This window comes from Plectropomus leopardus, chromosome 3, assembly GCF_008729295.1.
Source record: "Plectropomus leopardus isolate mb chromosome 3, YSFRI_Pleo_2.0, whole genome shotgun sequence".
Classification (NCBI taxonomy): domain Eukaryota; kingdom Metazoa; phylum Chordata; class Actinopteri; order Perciformes; family Serranidae; genus Plectropomus; species Plectropomus leopardus.
This window is the reverse complement of record NC_056465.1, coordinates 4,978,006-4,996,964: the sequence shown is the minus strand read 5'-3', so window position 1 is coordinate 4,996,964 and position 18,959 is coordinate 4,978,006. Positions and strand designations below refer to the sequence as shown.

Here is an 18,959-nt window from a genome sequence, read left to right as displayed (position 1 = left end):
AGACGTATTGACGAGCGCTCTCACCGCAGGACCTTTACCACTCCAAACAAGCTGCAAACGGGAAAACATCTGTGCCTGAGCCTGCTGCGTGCTGGGTTTATGGCGGGGGGAGCTCAGTGGGAGAGCACAGATCTGCCACTGAGCACCACACTCATCAGGTCCATTTATCTCTGTCTGAATCTGCCGTCTGCTCAGGGATTCCATTTGTAGCTCTTCTTTTTGATCCAGTATGTTCACAGAAAAAATCTGCATTTACAACCTAGTTTTGGACACATTTTAGAAAATATTCTTACTTATTTTCTTGCTGTAAAAGCCACAAACCAAGCTGTCACTGGTTACGATTACATGCACACCAGTATTCCTATATAAGTCAGAATATGACAATATTCTAAATTTGATAAACAGCATAATATTCTAAAATAGTCCATTTTCCGAATTTAGCATTTTCTGGTTAAGACAGGTGGGATTTGCTGTAATTATTCAGGTTTTAGGAGCATTACTTGGACATGTGTAAAGCCAATTCAGAATATTTTTCTCAACTGGGAATTTTTACCAGCGACACACAGAGTCTTGTCTCTATGTTCGGCTATGTGCGTTGTCATGGATACTTTGTTCACAAACCAATTTGCATACAGTTTGCAGAGCTGTGGAGTAGAGATGCATGCAAAAGAAAATCTACCTGTTTTTAGACTTTATGAAAGACTTCGATGTCAACAAGTTTTTGGATACGCACAAGTATAGTTTTTTCCATGCTTTTTCTTTGTTTTATTCTTAAACTAATTTAAGATGTTCGACTTCCGTGTCAAAGCCCGGCGTAGGGACTATGGAGCAAGCACAGAACACCCAAGACCCTTCAGGCCCAGCTGAGGCGTCTACATGAAAGAGTAAATCACCTCCAACTGCATTATCCAGGTGTTTTAGTTCACTTCCAGAAATTCAACTTAGTACAATTTCAGTCGGACTAACATGTTTACATGTATTTTAAAAGTCAAGTTTTAATCAAACTAAAACAATAATTTAAGTTATTCTAACATCATGTAAACAGTGTCTGATTTGTCTGTTCTGGGCTACTGTAGACATAAACATTATGATTGTAACACACAGATTTCTGAAGTATTTTCTCATTATTCATCTTTTGTGAGTGTGTGTGAATATCTCAAAGTTTCAATTAAAGGAAAAATATAGATATCCACAGGAAAAAAAAAAGTATCCTTCATGTTCTTTTAAACATCCTCTTGTGTTGTCAGGATAATGAATATGAGTATAACAATTAGCCTGATCATGATAAAACACAAATGAACTTGACTGTTAACCTGTTATATACAGATTTTGGGTTTTTTTTTCATATGATAAAAAGAATTCCCAAAAGATTTTACAATAGGATCACTTACTTTGTTATAATGTGTAATATGTAATAAATGCAAGACGTTGTAAAGGTTAATTAATAGTGCAACTGTAGGTATTAACAGAAGACTGACTAAATAATGTGCTCAAAACTGAACAGTTTCCCTTTAAGCGTTCATTCTTTAGAGTTACCGCAGACTGTAGAGTACAATTGGTATCAGGCAAAGGTTATAAAAGGTAGAAACTGTCACTTTTCAGTTATAGTGGATAAAAAAGTGGACCTTGACTTGTAGCAGACAATAAACGGGTCAATAGTGATCGTCTCATCTCGACACACAGGAGCCTTCTTTGTGGAAAGAGTTGAAACTGCACTGCTGCTTGACATAAATATTGTACAGTGATTTGTGTCATGCAATGCTCTACATGTTTACATGCTGTATGTATCCAGGTGTTAGAATGCTGACAGGTATTGACTGACAGTGTGAGGTATTGGTGCATTTGGCCGTCTGCGAAGGAACTATGTTCAAATCGATCCCAATAACATGGAGCGCCAACAGAGAGCTGAGGGAACTGACAGAACAGCTGACTGTATATCTGACAGCTGACTGACTGAATAGATGAAGAAACAAAGAGAGAGAGAGAATGAGCTATAGATTCTCACAGATCTGGGTTGTGTCCCCAGAGTGGGACAGGCTCATTCAAAATCACATTAATATTCATAATAACACATGTTAAAAAAACAGCCCTAAAACATTAACTTACATAATATGATGTACATTCTTCTCCATTTGCCTAGTATAAATTACACTGCCTTTACAATGATACCTGAGCTGCCGAATTGTGACGTTTGCATGACCTTTCAGGGCAGCAGAAATGGCTGGAAGCATGGAAATAGTAGCTGTGTTCAAAACTCACTCACTCACTCACTCACTTACTCAACCTATCTTGTTTATATTGTCCATGTTGTTCCCACTTTATGACCTCAAAACACATGAACACAAAAGTCAGAAGAATGACTTCCCAGCTCAGAAAATCTGACCTTCCGACACAACATGAATGTGGTAATTTATCTAGAGCTTCTCTGGCAGAGATGCAAAAACACTTACAAAGCAGCCAAACAAATCCAGTTGACGTTTTGTGAATTAATGCATTCAACAGCCTTTGTCCAAATAATGCCGAGCACATCCATGCATCATTTCCTGTTAGTCCCTGGGAAGCAGGTTCGCAGTTTGAAGCCCACACAGACTGGTGGACTTTGCTATGAGGTAAGGGTTGGGTAGGTTAGAGAATGGAAAGGCATTTAATGGCTATTGACAAAATGTGACAGCCATAAATGGTATCAAAATGAGATTTGATGTAATGAATATTACAAGGATTATAAATGTAGGGAGCATTGGAGAATCAAGGAAGTTCAGGGACACTAGAGGTTACTGTGTGCTTGTGTCTGTTTGTGTTTGTGTGTGTCTTTTGGGAGGGCAGGTGGGCGGTGATGGATGGATGACAATCTGGTACAGCCTGATGGAGGTCATGGAAGTCACGTCTCTCTGTCTGACCACTAGTGATCATAGACGACCATCTCTGCCCCCGCCCCCCCACACACACCTCCCTCTTTTATTATGGATTGTAGCTGACCCCACCGGTCAATAGAGGTCAAGGCTGTAGAGGGAACTTGGCCTGTCCATCTGTTCCCGCGGGACTCTGGACGAGTGGACACTGGACAATGGGGGAGTCAAGAAGAGGAAGAGGACGAAGAACTCGGGTTAAGCGGAGCTTCACCGCAGGACTATTTTGGAGATAATTCTTATTTAAATGAATTCCACTGAGACAGGGAAAAAAGTACAGTTGTGTTTTGACTGCTTCATCACTTAATTCTGATTACTCAGGAAGAACAAAAGTGGAAAATTCACTCACCTTTTGGGTTACTCTTCTATTCTATACTATTTCAAATGACATTTTATATGATGGCCTGAATAATATTGGGGGTATATGATCAAGCTCCATATCCCAGTTCTTTAAAAAAAAAAAAAAAAAAAAAATCGACGTAATCGTAGCAATAAACCTGCTTTATGTTTTTGTTTTTTTTTGTTTTTTTTCTAGCTGTGGGAACTTAAATGCACTTGTTGTAATTTGCTTTAGAGAGAGGTGTCTGCCAAATAAATCAAATTCAATTGCATTACACTAATTGCATTTATATACATAGATGCTGAATAGATTATCCGATGATCCCCAGAACGAGGTCAGTCAGGCTGTTCTCATTCTCTGTCTGTACTTACACCTAAGTAAAGAAAAGCATTTTAATTTGTATATAAGCCAGCCAGTCATGACCCAGGAAGCTATTTTTATGTGACCTATACACTGCAGGCTGAACTCAGTTATATTCATTCATTCAAACTTTAATTTAATTAGTGAAAATCACTCAGATTTCACTCATTTGCAGTGATATTGCGATAAAGAAAAAAAAATGGAGTTAAACAAATCAAAAGAGAACAACACCCAATAAAAATAATTGCACTCTGCGGTAAAGTTGTTTGAGATCATTGTCTTGCAGTAGTGACACTTGGTGGATTTGGAAAAAAAAACAATGGCAAGATGATTGCTTATCACTCCGAGTGATATTATGCTACTTCTCACGCAATGATATGCAACTTTCCTCTTGCAATAATATTGTGCCATAGTCAATTGTCAAACTAACACTGATGTCCAAAACTTTATCAGGTTTATTTCTATTGCAGCCACTTAATAAAGCCAATCTAACACTGCTGTAATTTCTTTGTCTTGTATCAGAGTTAAGAAGATCTTGGTCTGTTCCTCCGTCCACACGTACTGAGTCATGGTTTGCAGAATGTCATGTGACTTTGTTGTACAGTTTGGATTTAATGGAGGTTGGCATCAATAAAGTTGCATTACTGCCACCCGGTGTTCCACGTCATATGAGCTATAAAAGCAAAAAAAGTGTTTCCATTGCAGTTTTTACAAATATGGCTTTTTTGAATTGTCTGAAATACCACCTTATGCGAGTTGCGATAAACAGGGGTTTGTTTTTAAATTGACGTGTTTTCAGTAGGCACATTTTGTATTCCCAATTTTCATTTGCGCAATTTGACGGTTAATGAAAACCCGCCTAGTGACGATCTCATTTCCACATTCAACATAAACTTGTAGGACTTGAAGCATAATCTAGCATATGATGGCAGCAAAGGAGGAAGTCAGGTGGTGTACAGAGCATAAGGAGGAAAGTTTGGGCCACGTAATGCAACATAACCAAACACAGCTTAACATACTGCAATTTAACGTAACGCAACTTAACGTAATGCAACTTAACGTAACGCAACTTAACGTAACGCAACTTAACGTAACGCAACTTAACGTAACGTCCCCTCACATAAGACCACATAATGTAATGCAAAGTGAGTCCACACAGCAGGTGGCTTTTCGTCGCTGCTAGCTCTCTGATGTCGGTTTGGTGTGTCTGAATCCTATCTTGTTAACCAAGTGATGTAACTGTGTTTCAAGCTTTAGGACTAAGGCAAGTAAAAACATGTTGCTAAGATTCCCACATACTTTTGACCATGTTCTATGACCAAAAATCCCCCCAAAAATTCAGAGGGAAAAGACAGAATAACATGGAAAATGTTGCCTTCTTTGATGAAATAAGATGGAAATGGAATGGAATCCTTATAGTCTTGTAACAGAGTCTGTATGCGGCAGCTTCTCTCTGAAGCTCCAGATGGACAGTGGTCAGTCAGACACAGACAGCTGGCCTTTATCCTCACAGACCATGACCTCTGTGAGACCATTAAGGTTAATAACTCTCAGTAAACTAATGAATGAGAAAAGACAGGGAGAGGATGAAAAATAGGCATCGGGGAGGGAGGCAGGGGGTGAGGAAGAGGAAGAAATAAAAAAGCAAAAAGGACCGAGGGCAGGAAGTGTGGAAGGTCTCAGATAAAATTAGGATAAGAGACTCGGAGACAAAAGACAGAAGGAACATGAGGAAGAATAAGAAAGGCATGGACTGAGACCTTAGATTTCCAATATAAAAATGTTGAGAAACAAAAAAACTTCCACCTGAAAAGGTAAAAAGGTTGTCAGTTCCTACTGACCTCAAATCACACTCATTCATCTCTCCTCTGCAGCCATCATTACTTTAAACATTTGAACCCTCAGCAAATGGTAAATGGACCTGAACCCACCAGTGCTTTTCTGGTCATTTGGACAACTCAAGGTCCTTTTAGACTACGAGTCACATTCACCTATTCACACACACATTCATACACTGGTGGCCAAGGCTACCGTACATGGTGGCACCTGCTACTCTTTTTTGCACTGCACTGACACATTGATGGAACAGCCATCAAGAGTAATTAGGGGAAAATTGTCTTGATTTCTTTTAAAAACATGGAAAGATGGCAATGGGCACCAAAAGAGGAAATGACCCAAAAATTAATTAAAAAAAAAAGAAGTACAAGAAAATTACCAGAAAATTAGTAAATAAAATAAGATTCATAATAATAAAACCAAAATAAATGGAAAAACAAAAAGAAATTTAGAAAAGGAAATGGTCTGGAAAAAAAGAACAAACTTAAGTTTAGAAAAATTACCCCCAAATTAGCAAGAAGTTAACAAGAAATTTACCCAAAACAAAAAAAAAGGAGGGTAAAAAAAAAAAACAAAGAAAAAAAGGTGTCTGAAAGCAGCACAAGAGAAGTGGTGTCCCTCCAGGTTTCAAAGGGTTCAAATGGTTTAAGGCGCTTTGGCACATGTGACAGCATCATGATCTTAGCATCTTTCTTTGAAAAAGCTGGAAATAATAAAAACCAAAAAGTGGCAAAGCCAGATAACAAAAGGCTGGCTGTGGTCCGGTTGTTGTAGGAACAGATGAGAAGAGGATTTTCGGGGATTACAGCCATCTGATGACAACAAATGTAATTATTCTGTCAGAATGAAGAACCGCTCTGAAATGGAAAATGATTGGACTAATTTGAGGGTAAAAAGGAGTTTGACTATGATGACGCACATAAACTTTTATTTTTAGTTTTAATTCTGCTTCAAATGAAACCATGAAGCTAGTTCAAATGGGATTTGCATCTGTTTACACACATTTCCCCCATGGCATTTTTTAAAGACTGTGCGATCTCAAAATCTTGTCGTTTTTGGAGGGCTGCTGAACAGAACTGTGCATAACAACTATGACAGCTGTCCCACTAGTGGATCAGTAGAGTTCAAAAAGGTATGTGAAAATCCCCTCCCACCCACATTTTATCTTTCTTTATAATAGTTTGTGGGTTTTCCCATGATGAGCCACTGACTGGAAAAATGGACGCAGATCAAACAGATGGGACAAAGACTCGTCTCCCAGGCAGCAGGACAGCCAGAGGAAAGGTAACAATAAAAGAGGAATGAGAGGGGGTTTCAAATGTTACAACATCAACAAATCCCCGGATTAAACTCCAACAGGACAGACAGTAACTGTCTTCTCATGAAGTCACTGTTACTGACTCCATCCACATGGATATATTCACAAAGACACACCCTCAATGTCCAATATATACAGTACAGGGGGAACGCATTGCTAATAGTAGAGTTAAAAGCTAAGAAGTTTAAAAGTTAAGTGTTTTTCTGCTGATGCAGCTGTTTTTTGTTTTGTATTTATGCACTGTAAAAATCAACTCTAAAATCTTAGTCTAAAATCTCTTTTCACTTTAAAAAGCTGGCGTCCAGGCTGCCTGAAATTTTCAAGTTGACAGCGAAAACATTTTTACACTTAAGGTGGTATTTCAGGTGATCAGAAAAAGCCATATAAAACTACACTTGAAACACTTTTTTTTGCTTTTCTAGGTCACATGATGCTATGGCTGTGTGCTTGTCAGTAGGAACTGGCTCCCTCATGATGCAGCAGGAGCTACAAGAGCTGTTATTGCATCACATAACTCTTCAAAAGTTGATCAGATCATCTGGAAGTTTTGAATCAGCAATTCCTCTGTTGAATCGTGGACTATCACCTCGCAGAATTCCCTCATACTTGGCCGCTCCTACGTATAAGGGGCCTTTCCAACATCACTGTCGTAACACGCCTGTGTCGCCTTAAATTGAAAATAATGACGGCTAGTGCTGTGGCTGCAATAGAAATAAAGCTGCTAATGTTTTGAACATCCATCACCATGGTTACTGTAATGTTATCATCAGAGAAGTAGCATAACATAACTCAGTGGAAACGTAGTCATTTCACAATTGTGTTTTATCAACATTTTAAAAATATTACGTACTTTTTGCATAAATCTGTAATTAAAACCTGCCTACTGACTTTTTTAAAGTTAAAACAAATAGTGTATTTTTACAGTGTGTGTATATCAGATGCACAATAATAAATGGAGCGTATTAAGGGTATTTTACTTCAGGAAATAGCTGCAAAAATAGAGCTTTGTTGTCCGTTTAGGAGGAGCACTCAAGCTTGCTTTGGCAGACACTTACAGAAGCTGCTTTATGCCTGCACCGACATTACTGGCTCATTCACATGCTGCGTCATCTACTAGCTGATGATTAACGTCCGCTCATATTCATTCAAATGTACAGTATGGCCATTACAACCTGACTTCTCATTACTACTCTGCTGATGAGCTTGAGCATGCTTGAATATATCCAGTACAAGAAACAAGGCGTCAATGTGGCTGTTATGTTTTCGTTTTTTTTTCTACTATTTTTTGCCATTTAAAATAGTAAAAGATCGATCAAACAATGGAAACAAAGAAATAATCATATATTTAGAATCATTGCAAAAGAATTAATTGCACGTTAAGGCAAATGTTAGTAATATTTCAACTGTCTGATGGTCATGGGGGTGGTGTAACAATTGAGGGACTTCCAAACCTCTGTCAAAAGTGTCAAAATGCACAGCCTGGCCAGCATTCTTTGTAATATGTTTTTCACTAACTCCACAATGAACGCATCTGCATCATCATTATTAGACGCTCAGAGCAAAATGATTTAAAAAGTGTGAAAGTCCATTCAGGTTGGGTTGGTCCAACAAACAATGGATCTAGATGCAGGAAACAAGTGTTTGGAAACAAATGTTAATCATTCCGTAATCATTCCCTATCTATAATCAAGCCGTTTTGTTGCTTAAACCTTACAAGTGAAACCATCTTACAGCCACATTTGTGGCACTCAGAGCAAGGATTTTGCATTATCACATCCACAATCTTTTCCTAACCATAACCAAGAAGTTTGTTGCTGAGACCTGGCCGCTGAATTCTTCTCACCGTCCCGTTCCTGTCACTCAAAGCAATGTATTTATTAGAAACATCTACAATCTTCTCTGGATCATAACCAAGTAGTTTTGGTGCCTAAACCTAATCACTGAAACCCTGTTGCTGCCACAATCGTGCCATTCAAAGCAAGGTGGGCCTTTTTTGTGTGACCTCTGCAACCTTTTCTTTATCCTAAGCAAGAAGTTTTGAAGCCGAAACCTAACTGCTAAGACCTTGTTACCCCTGCGTTCGTGTCACATAAAACTAGGCATTTTAAGCAACATCTGCAATCCTTTCCTTACCAAGTACGTTTGTTGCCTAAATTTGATCCCTGAAACCCTCTTAACGCAGCATTTATGCTATTCAAAGCCAGGTGTTTTTCTGAAACATCTGCAATCTTTTCCCTGACCATAACCAAGTAGTTTTGATGCCAAAACCTAAGCACTGAAACCATCTTACCACTGCAACTGTGACACTCAAAGCCAGGTATTTGTTGTTTGTTTGTTTGTTGTTTTCCCAAAAAACTGCAATCTTTTCCTAACTACTGCCAAGTCGTTTTGTTGCCTAAACATGACCACTGACCCTTCTTACCCCCAACACCCTCTGTGTCAAAATACAGGTAAAAGGCTGCTTCTGCCCAAGTTGCAAAATATGATGAGTCGAGATGAGATCAAATTGCCAGATCTGTTTTGTTTAGCTTTTCATTTGTGTAGCTTGAGTCTGACAGCTGGAAAAAAAAACAACCAAGGTTAGGTCAAAAATAACCTGCTCCCAAACAGAAAACGCCTACAATTAACTTGATGTATAATGAAGAGAAAAATAAATAGTAATTTATTCTCATCATAAGGCTACAGACAACGAGTTTGAACGGTGCTGCTGACTATGTGCAGGTATATGCTCGCTGAGGAATGTATCCAGTAGAAGCTTTGGTCTAAGACCTGAAGGCCGAGTCAAGTACAAACCTAAATGGTAGCTAAAAAAAGACAGGACAGGAAGGGATGGACCAAATTCTCAACACTCACCCCTCAAGCAAATAGTTTATTTTTTAGAGATCTCTCAATATTATTGCGTGACTTACCCTGACTGAGTAATACTCTCTGATTTCACACAAGAAATCCCTCGATGCTCTGTAAGTTACCCCCCTTCCGAAATAAGAAGTTCAATTTCATCGGGTTTAACCTCAGATGACCTGAGCAAAATACTTGATGCATCATTTTAAAGTGGTTTATCCTGACTTAAAATGTTTCCATGAATAAGTAAAATAAGAAAAGGGTTGTCACTTAACGGGACGAGAACCGAGAGACAGAGAGAGAGAGAGAAAAGTACTTACATAATTGAGGGGGTTTTCAGCTGGAGATTATGTCAAGGAGCTTAGCCAAGTAATGTTTTGGGAGGAGGTTGAAGGGAAGCTGGTGCGAGCTTCCTGCGAGCTCAGACGATGCCTCTGAACTAACAAACACGCTAACGTGCACAATGCTAATACACATTCGCGTACTGTTCATCTGTCTTTGGCTTCCTTTTATTTCCACACACTGGCACGCACACCACCCACGCAAAGCATGAAACTCCAAATGTCAAGGAAGTGTTCATTAAAGATAGATAAGAGTGTGAGAGTCTCTAAAAGCCAGAGAGAGGAGGGCCTGCTGGGCGAGGTAGGCAGCAGGTGAAAGGGCGAACAGGCGGGTCAGCCGTACAGAAAATGAGAAAAGAGTGAGAACCTGGAGAGGAGCCACGCTTCAGCTCACAGTTTGTTTTCACTGAACCCTGAAGCTGTCAGGGGATTAGCAGAAATTTGATGCTGACGAGAGGGTACAGCCTTGTCGTCTTTACATCCAGATATGGCTGAAATCTGTCAGGTGTGACGGGTGTCGGCACTCATGCCAAGTGACAGAGGAAAAAAAAACACCCTGGGCTCAGACTGGGCTCCAGAGTTTAACCCTGCAGAGCGTGAGAATGGAGAGCAGATGACAGAGGATGCAGCTGGAGGTCCAAACTCACACCAGTCATCAGCCATGAAAATGCTGCTTACAGCCAAACTCAAAATGTGACATTTAATGTGGGTCATATTAGGTAGTTTTACTTTATAAAGTTTCTGAAACTTTAACTTTGGTCTTACATAGTTGCCACTCATTGTCAGAAGCAAGGGTGGGATTGTTGAAAATGAAAATAAATACATTAAAAGACAGACTTTCCATGAATCATTTTGTTTTGTTTTTTTGCTTTAGATTTTAAGATCTCCGCTTCTATATGCCAGCTTTTAACTAGAGGTACAGCAGGGTTGTCATGGTACTAGAAACCAAGAAAAATATGCAATGCAATTTTCGATACCACGGGGGATGGGACATAAACTTAAGAGACATCAATGACAACAATATTTAAACATGTTAATGTTGGCTACCTAGCTCACATATTTTGGTTTTTTTTTTTTATTAGCTGTTAGCAGCTAGCTTACAGATAGCATAACAATAATAGCTAATGTGGCTGCTAATGGATAATAACAAAACAGCTAACATTAATGTGTGCTACTGGCCAGGTTAACATTTGTGATAAATGTTTCATACTTCAGTGATGTTGAAACAGGAGCCTCTTAAAATTCCTAATCAAGACTGGGGTGTCGGTCCTTCAGATGCTTCGCCAAATTTGTTGTGCTACTCACCTTTGTTGCCAACACTCTGTAGCATTGTTTGCATAGTGGCTTAATGACATTCTTAGCCTTTCTTTGGTCGTTTGCATCGTATGCAAAATACTTCCAAACGACACTTTTGCTTTTTTTGTTTTCAACTAAAACACGTCATGAAGGCCCTGCAGCAGCAACACTTGCTGTGTTAGTAAAAATAATAATAATAGCCTTACTTTATAGCACCTTTATAAACAAAGTGCTTTGACAAACAAAGCAAAGCAGAAATGGGATACATAGACTGCGATACAACAACAGAAAGCCAAATAGTCCTAGATGATGCAAGGTGCAGGACGAAAAATGCTGATATAAAATACTACAAAGAAATAGATAAAAACAACAACAGAAGCCATAAGAGCAATAAAACCACAAATAAAAGGAAATAAAATAAATATTTAATAATAATTAACAAGGCAAATAAATAAAGTCACTGATTCTGCAAGCCATATCCTCAGGCAGGTCGCTCCAAAGCCGAGGGGCCCTGATGGAAAAAGACGGTCACCTCTAGTTTTAAGCCTTGACTTTGGAACGACCACAAAGACCCAACATGAGGATCTAAGGTCGCAGACTTGCTCATAAGGGGTCAACATTTCTGTTATGTAACTAGGAGCCAGACCCAGATGGGCTTTAAGGGTGATCAGTAAAATCTTGAAATCAATTCTAAAACTAACAGGGAGCCAGTGAAGGGAATCGAGGATTGTGGTGATGTGATGTCATTAAAACCATTAAGTTTAGTTTAATGCCGGCGACATAGACGAGCTGACGGTGTTATGCACGACCGCTAACCTATTCAGCTGCGAGTGAGAGGAGTGGCTGTGTGCCTGCCTGTCTGCATCAGCACTGTGTGTGTAATTGTGCATCAAAGATGAGCAGAAGAAGGCACTATAGTTACTGTTGCAAACAAGTATCATATCCAATTCTCATTTTTGATATTGATTAGTATCTGAGAATTGATTTGTCTTTTAACAACCCTAAGGTAAAGTAAGTGTAATTTTGAATAATATCTTCAGTTATATCTGTGTGTGTTGTAGTGCACCACACTGTACCTTGAGCGGTGTAGACCAGCTCGCTGTAGACAGTGGCAGGGATGATGGGGGCGGGAAGATCCTGCAGGAAGCCTCTGAGAGCGTCAGTCAGAGAAACCTCATCGTACTGGTCCAGGTCCACTGAGAATGGATCTGGGAGGACAAAGCACAGAAAGGACAACAAAGGGGAAGTGTTAATGATTGTGTGTGTGTGATAAAGTGATGTTTTATTTTCATCTCTGGCCTAAGCTCCATGCTGACCAAACACGGGCCCAGACACTCAGATAATCACTTTGAGAAAACTGACTGTTAATAAAATTTCTCACTGGAGAGTTAAAGGACAAAACACAAGTCAGTCAGAAAAGCTAAAGGAATAAAAATCACATTAACTTTTAGATGTCACAACATGCAGGCTATCATGACAGTGTCAAAGCAACTGCTAGTGTCCTCATGTTTCTGTATAAAGTTTAGACTTATTATCCTTTACAGACACCAATATGAGCCCCCAGACCATGTAGAGACTAAAAGGAGCCTTTTGGGTATTTGTGCCAGATGGATCATTGCCATATTCAAACTGTTAGTCAGTCCAACTAGGCTTGGGTGTTATGTAATATTTCATCACTAATCCATTTCTGCTTTGACATTGCTTAACACAACACCTTTTTCAGATATATCCATATTTTTGTTTGTTTTTATTTTTTTTTAATTTTGTTTTGGTTTGTTTTTTTTGCATAAATTTTCAGGTAATTTTCTTGTACTTTTCACAAATATCTTGCAATTTTTGGGGGTTAATTTCTTCTTTTGTTGCATATTACCTTCTCCTCATGTTTCTGAAAGAAATCTCAGGTTTCAAAGGGTTAAATGGGACTGTATTATAACCCTGGGAGATTCTAAGACCAGGATTAAAGACCTTTGACCACATGTCTTGCTACTGGATGCTGCTAATTTTAGTTCCATCCATCCTTCCGTTTTCTTCCGCTTATCCAGGGCCGGGTCGTGGGGGTAATATACAGAGCAGAACAGTTCTGCTTAGTTCAGCTATTTGTTGTAAGTCTTGTTTGTAAAAACTTTATGCTATTTGTTTTTCAACTTTTTGCAGTTGTGTTTTTAGTGTTTGTTCCTCTTATGAAAAATTTCTCATGCTGCTGTCATAGCCAGGAAAAAAAAATTGAATCTCAATGGGACTAGTCCTGGTTAAATCAAAGTTAAATACAATAAAATAAAATATAAGCTAAACTGTAGGAACTGGGTTATATAAAATACAAAAATAAACTATAGGCAGAACTGTAGGAACTAGGTTAAATAAAAAAGTAAAACTGTAAGATGAATCGTAGGAACTTGATTTAATAAAATAAAAACAAACTGTCATCAGAACTGTAGTAACTTGGTTAAATAAAATAAAATAAAATGAAAGCAGAACTGTAGGAACTACGTTAAACAAAATAAAATAAACTAGGATGAACTGTAGGAACTAACGAGGTCCTGTATCTTTGGCGAAACACTCAGATAAACTATTGTAGGACTGGGTCAGTGGCAGTCTGAGTGTGTAAAGTCTCATGGTCAGTTGTTTCTGGGAAATAGAAACACTGTCACTCGGCCGCAGATAAAAAAGATGCTGAGATGTCCAACACAACACAAATTTACAAATCTCTCCACCTGTAGACAAAACAACAGATAAGAAGGCTGCGTGAGCACTTCAGCAGATTAGCAAAGGACAAACCACATGGCACCACAGGACGTTTTTTCCGTCCTCCATCTTTCACCTCAACCCTCCTCCTCTCCTGTCCCCCCACTCCCAGCTCCCCTTTTAACCTTCCTCCCCAGTATTCCTCCCCGTCCTCCCTGACCTTTCTCCCGTTGCCTTTTATCTTTTATCATCCTACACCAGGTCCACTTGCTCCTCTTTTTGCTTTCTTTCCTATTCCTCCTATTTCTTTACCCGTCACACTTCATCTTTCTCATCCCATCCTCCACCTCCAGCTCTTCTCCGCATCATATGCACCCAACCCTCTGGAGTCAAAACGGCAGTTAAATCTCATTGATTTGCCCCTCTAACTAATGCCTGAATAAACTTAACCAATCACCACAGGCCAGTAACCCAGCAGGCCATTAATATCAATGGCTGACCTCTTCACACGGCAGTGCTGAGGCCTGTGTTATCGTGCAGTGATTTGTCTGGGGGATTTGATCATCCCAACACCCAGACAGAGCAAATTTGGTGTTGCCATGGGACCCAGGCTCAAGAAAAGATATTAATACACTTTGTCTTTTGTGTGTGTATGTGTGTGTGTATGTGTGTGTGTGGGCGGATGGAGGGGTATTAGAGCATAAAACAATTTGACTCCTAAAGAGCATATTGTAATTTGTGCTGGTTATAATGACAGTGGCGATTGTGTTATATTAGTTTGCACTTCTGGTATAAAAGATACTGGGAATACTGGCTTATTGTGATGCTTGCTGTATTAGAGGAACGTACATACAACCAAGCTTCTTTCTTCCCCACTAATTTTTCAATTGTTAGCGTGACTACTTAAAATCTCTTTTAATTGTCCAGCTGTAAAAAACAAAACAAAACAACAACTCTGAGTTAATAATAATACAAATGCACTGATCTAGATTATTTTAAATCTTTAACCCTTTGAAACCTGAGCAAATTGGCTTGATTTCTTTCAGAAACATGAGAAGACTATGTGTGAAGAAAGAAGAAATGACCCAAACATTTTCCAAGAAATTGGCAAAAAGTACAAGAAAATTACCTGAAAATTAGTACAAAAAAGCAATAAACAAAGTTAAAAAAAACAAACATATATGGGAATAATCTGAAAAAATTAAAGGAAACTCCCTCAAGGCCCTATTGATATATTGCGTTCATGACAATGAGACGAACACAAGGTCAAAGTGACCTTGACCTTTGACCACCAAATTCTAATCAGTTCATTAAGTCTAAGTGAATATTTGTGGAATTTGTTAAAAAAAAAAAAAACCCTAAAGGTGTTCTTGAGATATTGTGTTGACAGTAAGACAGATCATAGTGACGTTGACCTTTGACTTATAACTACCAAAACCTAAACAGTTCATCCTTAAGTTTAAGTAGACGTTTAAGCAAATTTGAAGAATTACTCTCAAAGTGTTCTTGAGATATCGTGTTCACAAGAATGGGACAGATGGACAACCCAAAAACATGCCTCCAACAACCAGTGTGGAGGCAGAAGAAATAAATATTTATAGTTTTTTATTATTATCTTTATTTAAGTGGAACAGTGCCAGACTCTAGGTCTGCACAAAACAGGATTTCCAATAAAGCAGATAGTGTGTGTATGAATGCAGACAATGTGTTGGCTGGTCATGAGTTCAAAATGACTTCAAAGGGTGGAGGGAGGCAGCAATGACAAAAAGTGCTTGTTTTGGACAAATTTTGCTAAGACACGACTGCCCTTCCCACGCTAACAACAAAATAGCACGATTGTTCTCAAGAAATGCACATGATTTCTTTGAAGTCACTGGGTTCATGATTTATTATCAGATGAAAATAATTTGGACACAAGAAAAGTAAAATTTAGGGATATTTTGCCTTTCACAGATTGTTAATAATGACTCTTTTTAAGCCATGGTGGAAAACACTGACAGCTAGTTTGACCACAAGCAACAGCAGCTATTTGTTTGTTTCAGACACCATGATATTTGGTGTCTGATAGCAAAAAACACACAAATTGGTGGCATGAATCTGTCTGTGCCCTGGTGGCATGAATCCATGCTTCTTTTTTTTCCCCAACAGAGCTGGATGTTAGTGACCCAGTTTACTGCCTGGTTAGTATTTATGAGGCAGCAAAGCCAGGTAAGGAAGGGGCGCCAAAAAAGACTGGCCAAACAGAAAGAGCAGAAATGTCCTTGTGTAATTAAAAGGAGACACTAACAAGTGGATTTGTAGTCAAAATAAAAATAATATGTTAAAAAGAGTCAGCCTGTACTGTGGTCATGAGAGCATGTGTGAGCTACTTTTACATCAGCATTTATTGTAGAAAAATGTCCATCCACCAGTGAACACCAGTGATGGAGTACTCAAGTCCTGGATGCAGACTTGTGTCCCTATTCTCTGGACTTGTGACTCACTGGGACTCAAGCATACATGAAGTCAGACTCGGAGATAGATACTGATACTTATTAAAGTGATAGTTTGGATTTTCTGAAGTGGGGCTGTGTGAGATACTTACAGTATGTAGTTAGTGTATTACACACAGTAGCTTGCAGTCGGTGCGCTCCTGTTAACAGAAACTTTATGATTTCCGTTTGCAGTTGAAGTAGTATCGACCAAACACTTGTGGGCTGCAGGTAAACAGTCTGTGTGAAGTGGTGGAACATATTGGTCGAGATGTAATCTCTGGACCTGCTTAACTCTTTATTAGCATATGCACTGGCACTGGTTTATGGAGATATGACCGGTGCAGAAAAGAGGGAGTCTTGGTCCATATATTTGCTTCCTACTCCATCCATCCATTTTCATCCATTTATCTGGGGCCAGGTCACAGGGGCAGTAGGCTGAGCAAAGTACTCCAGACATCCCTTTTCGCAAGCAACATTTTCAAGCTCCGCTTGGGGGATCCCGAGGCGTTCCCAGGCCAGACAAGATATATAATCCCTCCAGCATGTTCTGGGTCTGCCTCGAAACCTTCTTCCCAAAGAAATCCAGCCAATTTCCTCAGGCTTGAAAGGGTTAAAATGTTAAAACAAGGGTAACATTTGACTGCAGAGGCCTGGCTCTGCTGGGTTGAGGGCTATGGTGAGGTATGCCGGGCAGAACGGCCTAAGTCAGCAGAGCAGCTTTAATGACATTTGATGAAACAGAGCCGTACTCTGGGGCCACAGCCAGTGCAGCATCATTACACTGCTCACTGAAGGATTGAGGGAACTAGAAATCCCCACATCAATTAAGTCCTCTGTCTTCCTCTCTCCTCCTCTCACTGATCCAAAGTTTAGGTCTTAATTCTCTCTCTCGCTCTTACCTTCTACTTTCCCCAGAAAACGCCCCCTCTCCCTGTTTCCATTTCTCTCCTGCTGTGTAACCTGTCTTCTTTTGCAGCAAGAAGACCAATTTGGAGATTCTATCCATTTGCTCAGCTTTGCATTTAACCAACGTGTCCTTAAGTTATGCATATAAACAGACAGATCTACACACACACTTACGTGCACACTCATACCCAGATAGGTCATTATTGATTATCACTTCCTGTGCATGTCTGTGCATTGACAGGATCTGACAGATTTTTCTCATCCTCTTCCTAATGGAGCAACTTCGACTTGTCACTTCACCTTTGATCTGTCTCCGTCTTCCGTCTCACTCATGATTGCTCTCTATATCATCCCTCACCTTCTGTTTTGTTTACCATTTCCCTCTGCTTTTACCTCTCTCTGCATACATCATGTCACACACACATAAATGCATGTGGCCATTTTCCACTCCATGTTTGATCCGGCAGTCAGCTAATCAAGGCTCTGTCAGACACCGGCTATGGATCAGTCAACAGACGGGCAGATGAATGAAAGGCGGGATGAATGAATGGACTGAAACAGGGTCGATAGTCAAGAGCAGGGTCTAGTTATTGGAATGGTGCATCTTACACAGCATCCATTTGGCAGGAACAGTTGATTGGCTTCGATGAGACTGAGCGTGCAAGTGTTTATATCGGTATTTCCTGTTTGAAGGTTAAGTGAAGCAATTTTCATTGATGGTACACAATCAGGCCCGAGGTTACTCAGCACACCTTCAACTAAAATACATGTGTTTTATTTGATGAGATGGAAGAATGGCAAAAAAGTACATTCCAGAGTGGAAACGTTTGATTCAGAAGAGTTTTGAAAATCTGTCTTCAATGTTACACTGAAAGAAAACCAACATCATTAGAGACCATAAGCTAGTGATATGATGAGCACAAATTGCTAGTTGAAAACTAATTTAGTATCCTGTTTTAAGGGCCATTTACATGGCAACAGTTCTTGCTTGAAACGTTAAACTTTTGTTGCGGTTAGGCCTTTCCTGAAGGGGCCTGAAGGTGCTAACTCTTGTAACCAGGTTCCACAGTGTAATCTTTTGCAAACGCAACCCCTTCCATGTTGTGTAAACTGGCAATGCACAGATCCTGTGAGAATGGTAATGTCACAGCTGCACTTCGTGAATGCACATGGTGTTCTTCTATTGTGTGTCACTACAAAGTTACAACACCAGCCACTGGCTTGGCATGCATACCACAGCTTTTTTGGTTGTTTTGCGTGTCTGTGTACATGAGGATCATTCTCACAATATTATCATATGAACACAGATGTTTTTGGGTTTTTTTTTTAACACAAAGGAAAGACTTCCATTGTTACTAGGGTTATTTACATATAAACGTGGCCTTTGCCATTTGGCCCTGATCACACCAAGATGCATCACTAGAAACATGTTGCCAGAAAAACTATTCCTCCTGTCGAGCTCTACTCTTCTGCATGAGTGTGGCATTTTTCTTGTCATTTTTAGATGCACAGAAAAGTATTTTTCAGTGACTACCGGTGTTATAGAAACATAAAAATACATGAAAATTGGTTCTATGGGTACCCATGAGTATCCCCTTCACAGACATGCCCACTTTATGCTAGTCCCATGCAGGATTTTGCTCACACCTATGAGCTGAG

The 18,959-nt window shown here is 39.5% G+C and overlaps 1 protein-coding gene across 1 annotated transcript in view; it reads right to left on the bottom strand.

Moving 5' to 3' along the window:
* The window catches only part of LOC121962833 (phosphatidylinositol 3-kinase regulatory subunit alpha-like), a 213,303-nt gene that overhangs the window by 83,889 nt on the left and 110,455 nt on the right, over positions 1 to 18,959 (bottom strand). The window contains exon 4 of the mRNA XM_042513146.1: positions 12,315 to 12,446. Within this exon, the coding sequence (XP_042369080.1) occupies positions 12,315 to 12,446 (132 nt within the window). The remainder of the gene's footprint in view (positions 1 to 12,314; positions 12,447 to 18,959) is intronic.